Genomic DNA, 20,103 nt, shown 5'->3' on the forward strand with positions numbered 1-20,103 from the left:
CATAAATTTCACATATTGGAACTCTTATGCTTTGATTTTGTATGCCTCAAATCATACAAACTCTTACTGACTAGGGCAGGGGAGGAGGAGGGAGAGGAAAGAGATATGAAAGGGTGATATTTCAAAAACGCTCAGTAGCGAGGGTCATCAGACAGATTCCTAAAATGTATGGTCTTGAGATACAGAATCCACACAAAAAAAACCTTGTTTGGCCCATAAAGCAAGAGTGGCTGCCGAACTATATGGGTTGTTTTAATCGAGATGTAGTAGCACATGCCTTCATCCGCACTCTCCCCACCTCCATACAAAAGAGAAGGGCAGATGTGGGCTATGTGCAGAACTCCACAGACTGCACTTGGACAGTCCTGTCTGGGCTGCTTGCATTCACAAAGCAGCTTCTGCTATAGAAAAATCAAAGTAAGCAAGCGTGTCACCGAGGACTGATTGGGTGCACAGAAAACTGCATAGCTTTATATCGTTTACTTAGCACAACAGAGTGAACAACACTTTTACAAACAATACCCCTGCGTCAAACAGCTTACAACTTAAGTTAGACGGTTCCAACACTGTTTAGCTATTTGAATTTTTATATACCCACCATCACCATGTTGTGAGTGACTCACAGCAGACAGGAAAGTGTCATCATCCTCATTGTACAGATGGAGACCTGAGGCACAGAGTTTATGTATTTTAGGATTTTATACTGCAGCTCACCACACAAGTCTGTAGCAGAACCAGAAACAGAACCCATATTTCAAAAGACCCCATCTAGTACCTCAGCCACAAGGCCATTCTTCCCCTCTTATCTTTGCACACGTGATAAAGGATTAGACACGAGACCAGGAACAGTCTGCATTAGAGAGATCACCACCAACTCAAGGTTAAGAGAAAAAGGGGAGCTTGGGAAAGGAATGACTGAAGTTGCTTGGTGCACGAAACAAGAGAGCCTGTTCCAAACATAGAAGGTGGCATGAACAGAAGCAGTCACAATTAAAAAAGAGACAGAGTATATAACTTAAGGAGAGATGACTGGATAGAGCCCCAGGCATTAGGGGTCATATGGGGAAATGAAACCACAGATAACAGACAGTGGCCATAACCCTGACTGTCACCCTTCCAAACATTAAACATTTGCAGTCACCCTGGAGACCATTTGAATTTTCATACCCTCTGTAATTAGCCTGAAAGCACTCTCCTGTTGGCCTACCACAACAAATTATGGTAATTCTACAGGACAGATTTTCCTCTGCAGATGTGTAAGCAGGTTTTTTTTTTAAAATACTGTACCTGCAAACGAAGCATGTCATAGAATCATAGAATATCAGGGTTGGAAGGGACCTCAGGAGGTCATCTAGTCCAATCCCCTGCTCAAAGCAGGACCAATCCCCAACTAAATCATCCCAGCCAGGGCTTTGTCAAGCCTGACCTTAAAAATCTAGTATAAATGCGGTTTTTTTAAAAAATTCAGTTTGCTTCCATTGTTCATGCAAATCTGCAATGATCTGACCAGATGGATACAGCTTTCTATTTTCTCGATTGCTCACATCAGGTTTTGTGAAAACTATCCGATGAAGTGAGCGGTAGCTCATGAAAGCTTATGCTCAAACAAATTTGTTAGTCTCTAAGGTGCCACAAGTACTTCTTTTCTTTTAACATATACTTGTTGTTTAACTATGTATTTCATCCATTCCGATTGACAGTGCTAATATACATATTTCAGACACTTGCATAATAATGTTTTACCGTTAGGTTTGGGTCATTAAGAAGCCACAGATTCAGATGGATCATTATTTCAGCTAAAGTAATTACAAAGTCTTAGAGACCTTAACATGCCTGTGCCACCAAGTAGGGCAAGATCCACATTTGACTAATACAATACAAAATCCATGAACAGCACCTAGTGTTGTCTCACTTCAAATCAAATGATCCTGAATGATATGCCCTAACACAGAATTCTTATGCCAAAGCAGAAGCATTTAATCTTTTTGTAACCATACCCTGGAGATCAGGAGGAGGTCACAAGAAAGTTGAAGTGGGACCCTAAGGCCTAAATGCACTCTTGTCTACTACCATCTCATTTTGTTTAAAAATCTTTGATATCTCGTGAGAATAGGATTGGCCCATTTGGCCAGCTAAACATATTCAACGCCATAAAGACTGATGTCTAAATATTGGCACATATGGGGTATTTTATATCCCCAATGAATCATTCTTTCCAATCAAGTCACAGGGAATCAAAAACTTTCAGAAAATGTCTTTGAAAACTGTTCACTACATGAATACATTTTTTCAGATGCAAGCTTTCACCTGTGTAAAACCTCTGGTATGCACAAATCAGATAGCTACTGACCCCTTTTCTGAATGCACAAAAAAATCAGACAAGTATACAAGAATCAGATAGCTATCTACCCAGAGGGCAGGCTGCCCCTTTGAAAATGTAACTATAAACAAGGCATCGTCAATTCCCTCACTGAACAGACAATGGTTTCATTCCTTACAAACAAAGCAGCAGGCTCACGTAAGCCTCCTCCACCTTTCCCCTGCAGTTTAAACAACCACCACCACCGATTTTTTAAAACCTGCAGTAGACATTAAAGAGATTGAGAAAAGCATTCTGGAGTAACTGTAGGTACCAGTACGGGCTTCCACAAGTAGAAAGTCTAACTTCAGCCACAAGTATGAAATTAACTAGTTTCTATCACACATTCCATGATCCATGTAGTGTAGTCAGAGTGCTGATTTCTATTGATACCAGACAGGATTCTGTGATGTGGGACTTTAAACATGAATAGGGGAAAACTGCTGCTGAGTCTGCCAGCAAATTGCTGGACCCTAAAGTAAACTTCACCGATCAGTGGAGATCCCTGTTTGGTTGCTGTGGTCTGTTACCACAGTGGAAAGTCAAGTCAAAAGGGACCCTACTAGTCCGTAGGCAGCCACTTTACCACATAAGCAAAACAAAGTCTTCCTTTGGCCAGCCACTAGAAGCTATGCAAAGTTCCTCTCAAATGGTGCTAGAATTTGGATACAAGTCTGTAGGATCAAGATACTGTTCGGCCTATTTAGATATCACATTGTATTCACAACCCAAAAAGACCAAACTTACACCTTCTCCCCTCCTTAAACTAGCAGCATTTTCTCCTTTCAAGAAATGGCTTCAGCTTGAGACAGCGCATTTGTAAGGAAGAAGTTTCACAAAAAGACCCAGACATACATTATGAATGCACAAGCATATGAACAGAGTCCCAGACAGCAGCCCTGAAAATCTCTGCAAGAGAGACATTTCTCTAGCAAACTGTGGAAGCTGCTTTGGCTATGGCTCAATGTGATCTAAGGACTTCAGCTACTGTGGCATTCCCAAGGTCATAACAAGCTCTGCATACAATTTTCTCTGCTTAGTCTCTGTGCAGAAAGACAGCTCTCTCTCTCTCACCCCTGAATTTATCCACATAAGCCACAGGTAGTTTTTGAGATGCATGGACGGGCTTGCTTTCATCGAAGTAAAGAAATAAAAACTCAACATCTGGACCATAACAAATGAACAAAATCTTTTTTACTTTAAGTTGTAGTATGGATGTATATATGTATACATACATACATACATACATACATACATACTAAGGAAGGACAATAAAAATGACTACCCATTTGAAAGCATGGAAATGAACAGTTAAAGAAAGGAAAATATACACTGAGCTACCACACATTTTTTTCAATAAATGCACATTTTAACTGCTATGTCACTCTGAAGTATTTACATGAACCTAATATACTAGGGCTGTTAATTTTTTTGAGTTAATCGTGTGAGTTAACTGCGATTAATCAACTATGATTAAAAAATTTAATCACCATTAATTGCACTGTTAAACAACAGAATATCAACTGAAATGTATTAAATATTTTTGATTTTTTTTACATTTTCAAATATATTGATTTCTATTACAACACAGAATACAAAGTGTACTGTGCTCACTTTATATTATTTTTATTAAAAATATTTACACTGTAAAAATGATAAGCAAAAGATACAGTATTTTTCAATTCACGTCATACAAGTACTGTAGTGCAATCTCTATTGTGAAAGTGTAACTTACAAATGTAGATTTTTTTATGTTACATAACTGCACTCAAAAACTATGTAAAATTTCAGAGCCTACAAGTCCACTCAGTCCTACTTGTTCAGCCAATCACTAAGACAAACAAGTTTGTTTATATTTACAGGAGATACTGCTGCCTGCTTCTTATTTACAATGTCACAGATTTTGGATGGCACTTCAGATTCTTAAACCTTGGGTTGAGTCCTGGAGCTATTTTTAGAAATCTCACATTGGTACCCCCTCTGTGTTTTGTCAAAACTGCAGTGACAGTGTCCGTAAATCAAATAACATTGGCTAGGTCATCATCAGAGACTGCTATAACATGAAATATATGGCAGAATATGGGTAAAACAGAGCAGGGGACATACAATTCTCCCCCCAAGGAGTTCATCATAAATTTAATTAATGCCCTATTTCTTTAATGAACATTATCCGCATGGATTCATATCCTCTGGAATGGGTGGTTGAAGCATGAAGGGACATATGAATCTTTAGCCCACCTGGCACATAAATATTTTGCGACGCCGGTTACAACAGTGCCATGCAAACGCCTGTTCTCACTTTCAGGTGACACTGTAAACAAGAAGTGGGGAGCATTATCTCCTGCCAACGTAGCCCAATTTGTTTGTATGAGCGATTGGCTGAAGTAGGACTGAGCGGACTTGTAGGCTCTAAAGTTTTAGATTACATTCAAAAATAAAACAGTTTGGGGTTTTTTTGTCCATAATAATTCAACATTTGTAAGTTCAACTTTCATGATAAAGAGATTGCACTACAGTACTTGTATTAGGTGAAGTGAAATATACTATTTCTTTTGTTTTTTAAAGTGCAAATATTTGTTTTCAAAAATAAATAGAAAGTGAGCACTGTACACCTCATATTCTGTGTTGTAACTGAAATCAATATATTTGAAAATGTAGAAAACATCCAAAAATATTTAAATAAATGGTATTCTATTATTGTTTAATCATGATTAATCTTTTTAATTGCTTCCCAGCCCTAAAATATATACATTTGAAGAATTTTGATACTAGAAACATTAGACTCTAGTTTCAGTGTTCAAATGAAAATTTTTACATGTCCAAAAAAAGGAAGTGATGCAAACATTAAGGGTCTTGTTCTACCTATTAGGAAACCTACTGAACAGACTAGAAGCCTAAAAAGAGAAACACACACACACACACACGGAACGCACCAGCTGTAGAATCACAGAGTCTGCAAACAGTTCTCTGTGAGAAGACTCAGCTAAGAAAAATCACCCGTCACTCAAGTGCAGCTCCTCTCTGGAAAGTACACCCAAAATAATATAGTCTTGCGCTGTAGAGAAATCTATACAACGGAAACTCAAATTTGCCCCCTCCCTCAATGTGGAGGAAGGTATGTACAACTTCTTCCCCCTCCCTCCCCCATTAGAAATTGCACAAACTGGGTTTAATAATAAACAAAAATAAGTTTAACAACTATAAAAGGAAGATTTTAAGTGATTATAAGGGATAGCAAATGGAACAAGGCTGATTACTAAGCAAATGAAACAACACACACATACCAAGGCTTAAGATCTTAGAGACTGGTTTCAAGAAGTAATTTCTCACCCTAAATGTTGTATTAGGCAAGTTACAGAGTTTCTGTAGCTTAGAGTTCCAGGTATTTCTATTCACAGACTAGACTCCTCAGTCTCAGTCTGGACTCAGCCCTTGCCTTTCCTACAGCTCAGTTCCTTTGTCTCTTCAGATACTTTCAGCAGTCTTTCTTCTCAATTGCCATTCTGTCCAAGAAGAGTCCTGTTTTCCTTACTCCCCAGCCTTACACAGAATTTACGTAAGGCAGGAAGCCTTTGTTTCCAGTGGAAAAGCACCAGCAGTGTCCAAGGTGGCACTTTTTACCAGGTGACATTATCACCTTACCTTGCAGTGTCAAAGCAGCCAGGAAACCAGATTTATTTGCAATGTCCACAGGAAGGGATCCACATCTTCGAAGACTCGTCTTTTTCCTAATGGCCCATTAAGGCTGATTGCTTATTGTCTGGTGGGCGTCTCCAAGTATAACCACAGTTGTAATTATTACATAGTCAATATTCCTAACTCCAGATACATGCATGATACATGCATACAAATTGGATAATCACAATCAGTAAATTATAACCTTTCCAATGATATCTTACATGAGCCATCTTGCATAAAATATCTTAATTATGCCAAATTCACATCCTAAGCATATTTCTATAAATAATATGGAGCGTCACGTCACAATCCCATCTTATTTTTATCTTCACAGCACTGTATTCACTAGGAAGCTCTTTCTCATTCTAACCGTAGCAAATGTGAAAGCTGCTGATCAATACTGTGAGTGGCTTATGAACCTTGATTTCCAAACATCAATATGAATTTATCACACTCAACATATCAGGCTGAAGGAAACATGTGGTTAAAGGACTGAAATAATAAAAACTGATAATTCTTCTGACATGGAATGTAAATGTAATCCAGAGTTGTTAAGTAGCAAGAGAGAAAGGATCTGTGGTCATTTCTAAAGGTACAGAAAATCAGTTTCTTCAGATTACCCAAGATCTCCAAAGTATGAAACTTTGCCCTCTGAAGTAAAAGAGAAGAAGACTGAGGAGTTTGGTGATCTTGCAAGTGAGACCATTTCTATGCCATCAATGTCATAAAAACACAACCACAATGACATAGTCATTGTTTCAGGCCTTCTAACCAGCTCTTCAGTATCAGCTTCATTCAGCAGTAGCCTCTGTCTCTGATACTCCAAAAACGGTAAAAAAAAATCGATCTGTGATTATGCCATTAACACAATGAAAGGTAAAGACTTGCACACGATGAAAGTTACAGCCTTCTTTTATGCTAACCTCATCATCTTCAAAGTAGCATAAAGTGATCCATTTAAAGAAATGATTGAAGCTCTTCACCTCAGATATACTCCTCATGACAGCTTTAAACTCATAGATCCACTAGTAGATGTTGAAAGTGAATACAGAAAGGAAAAATGAAAGGAAGACCTGAAAGAATTAACATTGACGTTAATAGAATAATGTTAGTTGAATCTGAGAAATGAATAAAGAAAGACAATAAGCATCCATACAGGGAAATGTGTACCTACTTATTAAGTCACAGAATTTGGTGGCCACGTTGCTGAAGACAGCATCCAAGAACGCAGACAGAGGTATGGCAAGGATATTGTCACCATTTGCTCAGAAAACAAAAATAGAAGTGAAAAGATCAAAGATCTCACATGCACATCTCTTAAACTTCTAATTTATGGGTGTCCAGCACACTAAACTTAATTGAGGAAGAAGCAATGACTAGCAGAGTGCTAACCTATTTTACTGGGATTTCAAAAACTTTTCTGCAGCCATTATCAGCTTCATAATTTGTTGACAGAAATGGAAGACTGATGCTCCAGCTTCCCAATGACACTTGATGGAACAGAACTCTCAGGATAACCGTCTCTACATTTACATTCAGCTACCCGAAGCACACTGAAGTTTGTACTCAGCACAAGAAGGACTTGTATAAAATGTGTGCTGTATTTTGATCAAACAAGGGACTGACTCTACAGAGAGGTACTAAATTTACAAAAGCAACTGCAGAAAGATTTTGAGGGATTTAACAGATTACAGCTTGATGACACTGCCACACAGTCTCAACAGAAATCCAGTTTGATCTAATTAGCAACAATGAACTGGAATCACACAAGGACAAAATTGAAAAACAATTCAGAGAAACACTGGTATCTTTCAATTATTTAGTCAACATGACTGACCCCAAGTACTAGAGTCACAGGCTGAGATCAGCACAGAAGACAATGAAATGCTAATATGGCTGATGAAACAATCCCAAATCCCTTTCTCCCCTAGTATTTAAAACTGAAGATCCAGATTTCTAATCAAAGTGTTTGTCAAGGATGTTGTGTCACAGTTTATTTAATCAAAATGATGGAAGACTGGAAGTAAATTCACAGAAAACAGGACAGCACAATGCAGAACTCTGACCATTCTTAAAAGACTGCATTCCTGTATAGCCATCTTAGCATCAACTGAGCAGGTCTTTAACAACGTTAAAACTCAACAGTAGGGAAGGTGCTAGAAAAGCAAATAAATTGGTAAAATGGAATCAGAATCTAAGGGCTGACACAAAAGAGCAGTGTGGCTAGTCAGACTGACAACTTGACTATGTGTTCCGTTTTACTTGCAGAAGTGCAAACTTTTTATTTTAGACAAAGTATGTATTTTTTAAGTTTGAGGAATAAATATGCTAAAAGTGGTCATACAGTGCATATTAAGTGTTTCATTTCAGAAAAATGTTAGGGATAAAGGTGGTGTTGGGGGTGGATGTTAATGGAGCTTTTCAGGTTGGGGAAGTCACAATAATCCTAATGCTTTTTATAAGGTTCAACACCAAAGGCACATAGTCATCTGCAAAGTGAGGCTCTACACGGACAAAACTCGAAGAGCAATCACTGCTTAAGCCATTTACAACTGTATCCTGAAACTCCTTCCTTAAGACATGCAGTGAATGCTGATGAGCTCCCCACTTTATTAAACTCTTTACTGTATTTGCATAATTTGAAGCTGCTAAAAAATAAAGCACAACAAAATGCCCAAGCAATGGAGAAGTCACTTCTAAACAAAAACAGCAATGACATTTATAACAACTGAAAATATATACATATTTTACTTCAACAAAAGGTGGTGATCTGCCAGTTTGAATACTGAATAGGGACACAACAAGACTTCCATACATAATGGTGCAAAAACTGAATATAAATATATACCGCAGCTTTGTGAAGTTTAAGGGCTTTTTGAAGACATTTATGTTATAGAAAGATTTACATATGGGAAAATTGTTCAGCTATAGCAGGCTGAAACCTCAAGAGCATCTGAAAGACACATGGATCCCATAACTATTCTTTTGACAATAATATTGAGTACTGATGCAGCTCTTAAAATTAAAAAACCCTATAAAATTAATTAACACTTACTAAACCCTTGTGAGGTGGGAAAGCATTTTCCCAATGTACATGTGGGGAAACCGAGGCAGGGAGAGGCTAAATAAAATCGAAGACCACAGTGGGAGGCTTCCTATTTCCGCGAACATCCAAAATATGTATGTGTGTGTGTGAGTGTGTGTGTGAGAGAGTGAGTGAGTGAGAGATTATATATATATATATATATATATATATATGAGGGCCAGTCCCCTTCAAAAACACACCTTCCGGGCCTATAGTATGAGATCTTGTCATGAAGTCAAAATTCTGGGGGTATGTCATCTCAGTCAATCCATACCTAGTGGCAAACATCAGGTTATAACTCCACTGCAGAATCAAGCAGAGGAGGCACTGATCTGGGAGTGAGAAAAGTTCACATAAAAATATCTCCAAGAACTGCAAAAGCAATTTGGAGTAAGTTTCCTTTTGGATGGTTTCTCTCTGAAGTCTGCCCCAGCGCTCACCTTTTTCTTGCAGTCATTTGAAAACATGATGTGCCTATAACAACGAGTACAAAAACACTTATACTGTGTTGTGTTGGTCCTTTTCATGACCCAATGCAGTGAGATCTATCTTAGGGAGATCATGGAAAGTAGTTGCTCTTACTTTGGACTTGTGAGAGGAATGAAGAATAGATTTCAGAACTGGATTCCTCACTGCATACTAAAACGTGAAAATTTTATGCAGCGGTGCCCATCATACTATAGTGGGGATCCCTAAGTACTGTCCAGCTGGCAAACATGACCTAACAGACCTTCTTTCCCTTGTAACAGCATGACGAGGATGAAGCTGATCAACAGCAATTTTCTATTAAGAACATAAGAACAGCCATACTCGGTCACACCAAAGGTCCGTCTAGCCTATTGTCCTGTCTTCCAACAGTGGCTAATGCCAGGTGCCCCAGACGGAATGAACAGAACAGGTATCATCAAGTGATCCATCTCCTGTCACCCATTCCCAGCTTCTGGCAAACAGAGGCTAAGGACACTATTCCTGCCCATCCTGGCTAATAGCCATTGATTGATCTATCCTCCACGAACTTATCTAGTTCTTTTTGAACCCCGTTATAGAGTTGGCCTTCACAACATTCTCTGGCAAGGAGTTCCACAGGTTGACTGTGCATTGTGTGGAAAAAATACTTCCTTTTGTTTGTTTTAAACCTGCTGCCTATTACTCTTATTTGGTGACCCCTATTTCTTGTGTTAATGCTTGTAAACTCAAGCAGCCACCTGTTCTACCATGGAATACAGGAGCACAAATCAAATATTATGCCTGCAGGCATTTATGCTGCATACTTGCAAATACACATATATACAAACTGGTGGGACTCTCAGGCTTTTGGGAAGCTGACAATGAAGCCCTCAGTGTTGCATATTTTGGCCATCCCTACTCTAAGGAGTCTAGTCTCCACTTAGTGGATATGCATAGCCATCATTAACAGCATATGAAACAAGGGGAGATTAGATTCCTGAAATAATAAGCATGAGAATCTTTACATGAGGAAGTCCACCTTTCATTTTCTTGATCATAAAGCATTTAAAAACTCTGAAATATGATATAACTTTCAAAAGGTGAACTGTGGGGCAGAAACACGGATTCTAGTCACAGAGATTATAGCCAGGCTGTGAAGGGCATCCAGCACAAAAAGAGAATCATTTATATTTTTAAAAAAATATTTTTATTCTCCGTAGGAGTCCACTGGCTATTGAAGGTTTGCTAGCTATGTCCCATAAGTCTTTGGGCAGCCGCTGATTCTACTGTTGCCTCTGTGCAATGGCCAAGAATCTTACATTCTGGGACAATGCCAGCAACTTAGAAGAGCCAAACTAAATATCGGGGTAATCTTTTAAAAGTTGGATATTAAAGTTAGGTACATTAAGCCAGAATTAAGAAGCACTTTCGAGAAATATGTAACTTTTAGATTTAAAGGAACAAAACTAGACTTGAAACAGCTAAGGATTAGAAAGCTTTTCCTCTTTTAAAAACTGCACAATATTACACTTACTACTCTTAATAGCAAGTCTGCCATCGAACGATATTTACCCAACCCACATGAGACCACAGCAGACCAGAACAGCATGTGCCAATAAACATATAAAATCTGTCTTTTGATAGGCATAGAGAAAAAGAAAGTGCTTCTGAGCTAGTAATGGAGGCACATCATCTGCCATTTGACTGACAGAAAGGTCAGTTAGTTCTACAGTCCTGGAGGTGCACGAGCAGAAGTTCTTGAGACTGACAATGACCACACACCACCAGATTGTGGTAGTCTTGTTTCCTTTCACTGAAGCAGAAAGCTATTCTTCCCACACCAGACACCTCTTTGTTTAACCACCAAAAAATGCAGTTGGATTTGATGGTTATTTTTAGTTTCTATGATGTTTCTGTCAGTGGTGCCAGATGTAGTTTCAAAGGGACACAATAATTCACCATCAATGTGTTACCTGGACGGACTGTTTGCCACTGATATGTTGGGTAAAACACTTCTAAGTCTTCAGGATCAAGATCATCCTCTGCTACTGACTCTTTGTTATTCTCTTCTTTTAAGTCACTTTCTTCTGTTTTTGTGAGGGCAAACTCCTGTTGGATACATGAGATACAGCTCATTAGTAATTGCACCTGGGTTATGTAGTGTCAGCAGAGAATACATTCCTCAGGTTACAAAATTTTCCCCTCTCTAGCAAGTTTGTTTGTTTTTTTGACACATGAGATTCTTTCTACATGGATTTAAAAATATATTATTAAAGATTAAACCAGCATAACTGTTACGACATTTATGTTGAACAAAGCAGTGCATCTTATTTCCTATTCTAGTGCAGGTTGAAAGCTTCAAGCAAGAGTTAACAGAGCCAGATCTATATTATAGCCCAGGCTGGTAGCACTGCCTATTAGGAAGGTTGTGTGACACTTCCCATTGTAAAGACGCTGTTTCCAGTAGCTTATAACTTTGCCAAACTAACTGTTCAACTGAAAGTTTCCATGCTGTGTTTCTGCCTCAAACTGAATGTTTTTTTGGAAAATTTCAGCCAAAACCGTATGGTCATTTCCAAGACCAAGGCTAGGGAAAAGTATGTTGTTTTGCCCATGTTAAAAAAATTCTGGCAACCTTTTCTTTGAGAAGTTTCTAGGGCTCCAACGCTTTGGAGCAGGGACTTGACATTTGGCAAAGGGGTGCCATTTGAGTCAAGAACGTGCCTTTGACTGTCCCTTTGAAAATCCACCCATAATTGGCCAAGTTATAATCCTCTGGAGAGAAAAAAAAAAATCAGAATTTACATATGCTCAGTAGAGACTTGTTAGAGGTCTACAGTTTAATTCCCTGACTATTCCATCCACACTGAGCATTCTCCACCCTGGTGCTGAGCAGGACTTGCCCTGCAATTGCAACTCTGGGCTGCTACATGCAAGGACCTGGACCAGGAGTCTGTCTTTCCTATGCTCCCACCCCACCCCCCCGCCGCTGGGCCCAAACAGTGCGGTGAAGGGAGCTGCCTGATTTGAATGCCGATCGGAAAAGAGCCAGACCTGGGAGGGGAGGGAGTAGATTTGGTCAGGCAGCCAGGGAGGAGAAGGAGAATGGGATCGGTGAGGCAGGGAGCAGAGATTGGGACTGGATGGGGAAGAAGACTAAAACTGGGAATGGGGTGACTGGAGCTGGGACAGGGATTCCAGAGAGGTGAGATTAGGACTTGCTGGACAAAGAGATTGGGACTGGAATGAGAAGCCTGAGGATTGGAGGTTCAGATTAGGCTCAGACTGGTTAGGTGAAGAGAATGAGACTTGGATGAGGACCTGGGGTGGGGAAAGAGACAGGAATGAGACAGGGACAAGTTAGAAGGGGCAGGGCAGAAAGAATCAAGTTTGGAGGGAATTGGCAGAAGAGTCTATGCCCACTAGAACACACTCCTCTGCAGAGCATGTAATGGAACTCAAGATTCCTGAGTCCAAACTTTCCTCTGCTGTCACCAAATATCTGTGAAATCAACTGGCCAAGTATCTCATCCTCCTTTAGTCCTCATCCACATATAAAATGACAGTCCACTACAGCTATTCATCATCACTGTAATCACAAGCAGCACAGTTCTGTGCAGTGGATCTAAAGGTTCCAACCCAAGGTTCCGACCATGTAGGTGTCAATATAATGCTACATGATGGAATTTGTTTCTTCATTTTGCATTTTCAAAAAACCTAGGAAATCACACACACAAAACTTAAAAGAACCTTTTAATAAGGTTGCAAAATCAAGCACTCAGAAGTTAGGCCATGTCAGAATTATGGTTGTTTACACCTTACAAAATGGGAAATGCCAGAGTTAAGGCACAGAGATAAAAGTTAGGAAATGCCAGACTTAAGGTTGAGTGCTTGACTTTGCAACCTTATTGTTCTTTTAACTTGGGGCTGGAGGGTGTGTGCACAGCTGTGCATGTGTATTTATATTCTTTGGGATATTCATAGGGAAGGATCATTTTTGTTACAAAATGGATTACATAGAAAGGAATGGCTATTTTGTAACAATGCAGAGACAGTTTCAGTTGTAGAACCTCTCATCCCTTTTGCACCTCTTTTTAAGATGGCTTTTATTTGTAGCATTTACATTATATTAAGAGCTAAATAGTTACACCTTGATTAAACAATAAGGTGGTGATCTGATCACTGTCTACAGATATCTGAAGTGTGTGAATACCCAGACTAACGGATGACGAGCAGGAAAAGTTTCCAATCAATGAGATCTATTAGTGTGTGGAACAGTCTCCCAAGGAAAGTAGTGGAAGCCCCATTACTTCAGTCATTTAAAACTGCACTGGACAAAAAACGAGTATGCTGTAAGTAACAATCTTGAACTAGGAGGAGATGAGACAGTGAATCAGATGTGACCAAACAGGTCTTTTCATCTCAGATTTCATAGGAATTGTCATAATGGACCAGACCAGTGCTACAACTAATCTAGTAACCTGTGTCAGTGGCCACTTCCAGACACTTCAGAGGAAGGTACAAAAATCTATCAGTGGACAATTTGGAATAACCTGCCTGTAAAGGAAGTTTCTTCCTAATCTCTCTCAAACAGTTTGGCTCATTCCCCAAAACAATAGGCTTTATAGTTGTTACTCTTTTAATCAATATTTTAACCAACCCCCCGCCCCCCCCCAAAAAAATTAAGTAACTAAAAGACAGTTACCTTTTCCATAACTGCTGTTCTTCGAGATGTGTTGCTCATGTCTATTTCACAATAGGTGCACATGCTCGTCATGTGCACCGGTGCCGGAAGTTTTTCCTCTAGCAGTACCCGTGGGGGGGGGGGGTGCCCCAGCAACCCCTGGAGTGGCACCTCCATGGCATGGTATAAGGGGAGCTGTGCACTCCTTCTTGCCAGACAACTCCGACAGAGGGGAAGGAGGGCGGGATGTGGAATGGACATGAGCAACACATCTTGAAGAACACCAGTTACGAAAAAGGTAACTGTCTTTTCTTCTTCGAGTGATTACTCATGTGTATTCCACAGTAGGTGAGTCCAAGCTATATCTGTTGGAGGTGGGTAGGAGTTCACAAATTCTCGGGACGGAGTACAGCCCTGCCGAATCCGGTGTCACCCCGGTTTGGAAGATGATCGCATAGTGCAAGGTGAATGTGTGAATCAAAGACCACGTGGCAACCCTACAAATGTCCTGGATGGGGACATGGGCCAAGAAGGCAGCCGAAGAGGCTTGTGCTCGAGTCGAGTGCGCCGTCACAATCGGTGGCAGGGGGATAGCCGCCAGATCATACCAGATACAGATGCACGAAGTGACCCAGTTGGAGAGCTGCTGAGTGAAGACCGACCGACCCCTCATGTGCTCAGCCAAGGCGATGAACAGTTGCGAAGACTTTCTGAATGGCCTGGTCCGCTCGAGGTAGAAAACCAGAGCCCATCGCACATCAAGCGTGTGGAGATGGCGCTCCTCACTGGATGCGTGGAGCTTGGGGCAGAGGACCGGTAGAAAAATGTCCTGACTCATGTGATAGGTGGAGACCACCTTCGGGAGGAACGCAGGGTGCAGGTGGAGCTGGACCTTGCCCTTATGGAAAACCATGTATGGGGGCTCGGAGGTCAGGGCCCTGAGCTCCGAGACCCACCTGGCCGATGTGATTGCAACCAGGCCACCTTCCACGAGAGGTGGGACCAGTGGCTCAACCAGGGGCCACGTGAGACAGGACAACACCAGGTTTAGATCCCACTGCGGGACCGGGAGGTCGAGCATACGGGAAGAGACGGTCCAACCCCTTGAGGAACCGGCCAGTCATAGCATGGGAGAATACCGTGTGACCCTACACCGGAGGACGAAAGGCAGATATAGCCGCCAGGTACACCTTGACTGAGGAGCGCGCCAGGCCCTGGGCTCTAAGGTGGAGAAGGCAGTCCAGGATAAGCTGGATCGGCATGGCCACTGGGGAAACGCCCCCTCATTCGCCCATCTGGAGAACTGGGACCACTTTGCCAAGCAGGCGCGGCACATGGAGGGCCAGCTGCTTTCTAGGAGGATGCGTTGAACCCCTTCTGAGCACGTCCTTTCCTCCCTACCTAACCATTGAGAAGCCACGCTGTGAGGGGGAGAGCCACTAGGTTGAGGTGGAGGAGGCGGCCCCGGTCCTGGGAGAGCAGGTCCGGGTGGAACAGCAACGGCCAAGCAACCGCCAAGTCCGTGAGGATCCCGCACCAATGTTGCCTGGGCCATGCTGGGGTACTCAGAAGGACCCAGGCCTTGTCCATCTTTATTTTTTTCAGGACCTTGCCGATCAGTGGGAAAGGCATAGAGAAGGCACATTGACCAGGACAGGTGGAAGGCATCAGAGATAGCGCCCCGTCCCAATCCCCCACTGGAACAGAACCGGGGACAGCGCTGGTTCTGTCGAGTCGCGAACAGGTCCACCTGGGGAGTTCCCCACACTTGAAAAAGCCTGTGAGTCACTTCCGGGTGGACAGACCACTCATGCTGAGAGGAGAAGTCCCTGCTCAAGTGATCCGCCCGTGTGTTCCAGGCACCCGGTAGATGGAAGGCCTGTAGGCAGATGTTGTGGGCTGTACAGAAATCCCACAGCCTGAGGGCTTTGAGGCAGAGGACTGGGCCCCGCCTTACCTGCTGATATAGAACATCAAGGCTGTGTTGACCGTGAGGACCCTGACCACTCTGGCCTCCAGGTGCGAGTGGAAGGCCACGCATGCCAGCCGTACCGCCCTGAGCTCCTTGACATTTACGTGTAGGGTCAGATCCTGAGCCGACCACAGACCTTGGGCCTGAACGTTCCCCACTTGGGCTCCCCAACCAAGGTCTGACGCATCAGACACCAGTTCCAGCGACAGGGCCCTGTCCCTGAACGGGACCCCTTGGAGCATGTTGCTTGGGGCAGACCACCGTAGGGAGATGATCACCAAGTCGGGTACAGTGAGGACTTTGTCCATCCTGTCCCTGGCCTGGAAGAACTCCAAGGCCAAACAGAGCTGGAGGGGCCTCATCCCGAGTCTGGCGTGACAGACCACGTACGTGCACACCAACACGTGACCCAAGAGCTGGAGGCAGGCTCTGGCTGTTGTCACCGGGAACCTTGTGACCGTGTCGATGAGCCCCTTCAGGGTCTCGAACCCGTCCAGTGGGAGGGAGACTCTGGCTGATGAGGCATCCAGGAGCGCCCCAATAAACTCTACGCATTGAACTGGGACTAACGTGGACTCGGTACTGTTTACCAACAGGCCCAAAGCAGTGCACATGGACAGGAGGAGCGTCACATGATCCCTCACCTGCAACCGGGAGCTGCCCTTGACCAGCCAATCGTCCAGATAGGGAAAGATCTGGACACACACACACCCCCCATCGCCTTTGGTAGGCTGCCACCACCACCATACATTTTGTAAATACCCTGGGGGCAGTGGACAGGCCAAATGGGAGGACTGTAAATTGGTAGTGATTCTGCCCCACCACAAAACTGAGGAAGCATCTGTGCCCCTCGAATATATGAATGTGGAAGTACGCGTCCTGCAGATCGAGGGCAGTGTACCAGTCCCCAGGATCCAGGGAGGGGATGATGGAGGCCAGGGAGACCTGCGGAACTTGAGCTTCACTATGTACTGGTTCAGACCTCGCAGGTCCAGGATGGGCCTGAGTTCCCCATTTGGCCTTCGGGATAAGGAAATAGCGGGAGTAGTACCCCTTGCCTTTGAACTCCCTGGGCACCACTTCCACCGCTCCTAGGCCCAGGAGCTGCCTCACCTCCTGCTCGACCAGAGCTTCGTGCGAGGGGTTCCCCAGGAGGGACGGGAGAGGGGGATGGTTGGAGAGGGAGGAAGTAAATTGAAGGGTGTAGCCCTGGAAATTGGTATTGAGGACCCATCTATCAGAGGTCAGCTGTGACCACTCTGGGAGGAAAGCATACAACCGACTGGAGAAGGGAAGCTTTATTGAGGGTGGATCCCTGATGAGACCTGGCAGGGAACCCCCGAGTGTCCCCTCAAAATCACCTCTTCCCCGCCTGCTTGCCCTTGGAGGGCCCAAGTTGGGTGGCAGGCCGAGACTGCTTCTGAGGGCGCCTCTTGTAGTTCCGCGACTTCTTATATGTGGCCTCGTATTTCGGGTGAGTGGCCTGAGTGGGAGTCTGCTGCGGCTTGAATTTAGATTTAGCCAGACCAGAACATAGAGACCCAAAGTCTGGAGGGTCGTGTGGGAGTCTTTCATCCCATGCAACCTTGTATCCATTTGTTCCGCAAACAGAGCTTTGCCGTCAAACGGGAGATCTTGCATGGAGGTCTCCACCAGCGCTTTGAACTCCTTCCTATTGCGCTGCTAGAGGGAATCCTCGAACTTGGGCAGGGAGCCCTACAGATTGAACTCATACCTGCCCAGGAGAGCCTGGTGGTTTGCCACTAGTAACTGAAAGCTCGAGGACAAATAATTTTTTCTTCCAAAAGAGTCCAGCCTCCGTGAATCTTTATTTTTCAGGGTAGGGGCTGTCTGGCTCTGCCGTTCCCTGTGGTTGACGGACTCGACCACCAGGGAGTTGGGCGCCGGGTGGGTGTATAAGTACTCGTGTTCCTTGGCGGGTATAAAGTACTTGCATTCCGCCCTCTTGGAGATGGGGGCCAATGAGGCCAGTGTTTGCCAAAGGGCATTTGAAATTTTTGCCACCCCTTCATGGAGAGGCAAGGCTACCCTGTCCGATGCCAAAGAGGACAGCACATTAAACAGCGTCCCAGGGCTCCTCCACCTCCTCTGCCTGGAGGTGGAGGCTTGATGCTACCCTTTTTAAGAGTTCTTGAATCACAGAATCATAGAATATCAGGGTTGGAAGGGACCTCAGGAGGTCATCTAGTCCAACGCCCTGCTCAGAGCAGGACCAATCCCCAATTAAATCATCCCAGCCAGGGCTTTGTCAAGCCTGACCTTAAAAATATCTAAGGAAGGAGATTCTACCACCTCCCTAGGTAACGCATTCCAGTGTTTCACCACCCTCCTACTGAAAAAGTTTTTCCTAATATCCAACCTAAACCTCCCCCACTGCAACTTGAGACCATTACTCCTTGGTCTGTCATCTGCTACCACTGAGAATAGTCTAGAGCCATCCTCTTTGGAACCCCCTTTCAGATAGTTGAAAGCACCTATCAAATCCCCCCTCATTCTTCTCTTCTGCAGACTAAACAATCCCAGTTCCTTCAGCCTCTCCTCATAAGTCATGTGTTCCAGTCCCCTAATCATTTTGGTTGCCCTCCGCTGGACTCTTTCCAATGTTTCCACATCCTTCTTGTAGTGTGGGGCCCAAAACTGGACACAGTACTCCAGATGAGGCCTCACCAATGTCAAAGAGAGGGGAACGATCACCTCCCTCGATCTGCTGGCAATGCCCCTACCTATACATCCCAAAATGCCATTGGCCTTCTTGGCAACAAAGGCACACTGTTGACTCATATCCAGCTTCTCGTCCACTGTCACCCCTAGGTCCTTTTCTGCAGAACTGCTGCCGAGCCATTCGGTCCCTAGTCTGTAGCAGTGCATGGGATTCTTCCGCCCTAAATGCAGGACTCTGCACTTGTCCTTGTTGAACCTCATCAGATTTCTTTTGGCCCAATCCTCCAATTTGTCTAGGTCCCTCCGTATCCTATCCCTACCTGCCACCGTATCTATCACTCCTCCTAGTTTAGTATCATCCGCAAATTTGCTGAGAGTGCAATCCACACCATCCTCCAGATCATTTATGAAGATATTGAACAAAACCGGCCCCAGGACCGACCCTTGGGGCACTCCACTTGATACCGGCTGCCAACTAGACATGGAGCCATTGATCGCTACCCGCTGAGCCCGACAATCTAGCCCTAAAGTCCTCCTGTGGGACGGAGGGAGGCGGGGCCGTAATTGCCTTATCCAGGAAGGGCGAGGAGGCTGGTGCAGTACTCTGGGTGTCTGCCGGCACCGGAAGGTCCACCACCTGGTCGGTCTCCGGGTACGGTGCAGAGGACTGACTCCTTCCTCGGAGGTCTGGAGAAAGAGACCAGTGGTGCTTCTGAGGCTCCGGCCACTGAGCAAGCCCCCACTGGGGGCTGCATCTGAGACCACAGTGCCCACTGGTACCATTGGGCTGGCCACGGGTCCCGGTGCCACTGCACCTGCTGTGGCTCCAGCGGAGCCGGTTGTTCAGCCTGGCTGGCCTGGCCCAGCCCATTGATGGATGACTACGGATGGAGGCTGGGCTGACGTACGACCTGCCGCTGTCCCCGGACCTGGAAGAGCGGCAGTGCCGGAAGTGACGCCGACCACGGGACTGCGATCCCAATGTGGAGGACTGGTACCGTCAGTAATGCCTGCTCTGCGATCAACTCAGGACAGGTGGATCTGCGACTGCAAGACGACTGCAATCAACGCCCGGCTGCGGAGGCGATGCCTTGGCAGGGTCTTGGAGCAGGATTCCAAGCAGGAACAGCATCGATGACCATGCCGTGACCGGCTGCGATAACCCCTCCGAGACGAGGGCCTATGGCGACATCTGC

General features: G+C 44.1%; 1 protein-coding gene across 3 annotated transcripts in view; it reads right to left on the reverse strand.

Moving 5' to 3' along the window:
• Positions 1-20,103, reverse strand: part of SIL1 (SIL1 nucleotide exchange factor) — a 216,421-nt gene that overhangs the window by 136,962 nt on the left and 59,356 nt on the right. For all 3 annotated transcript variants that reach the window (XM_074960711.1, XM_074960713.1, XM_074960714.1), the window contains one exon: positions 11,543-11,678. In XM_074960711.1, the coding sequence (XP_074816812.1) occupies positions 11,543-11,678 (136 nt within the window). The remainder of the gene's footprint in view (positions 1-11,542; positions 11,679-20,103) is intronic.

Source organism: Natator depressus, chromosome 8 (genome assembly GCF_965152275.1).
Source record: "Natator depressus isolate rNatDep1 chromosome 8, rNatDep2.hap1, whole genome shotgun sequence".
Lineage (NCBI taxonomy): Eukaryota > Metazoa > Chordata > Testudines > Cheloniidae > Natator > Natator depressus.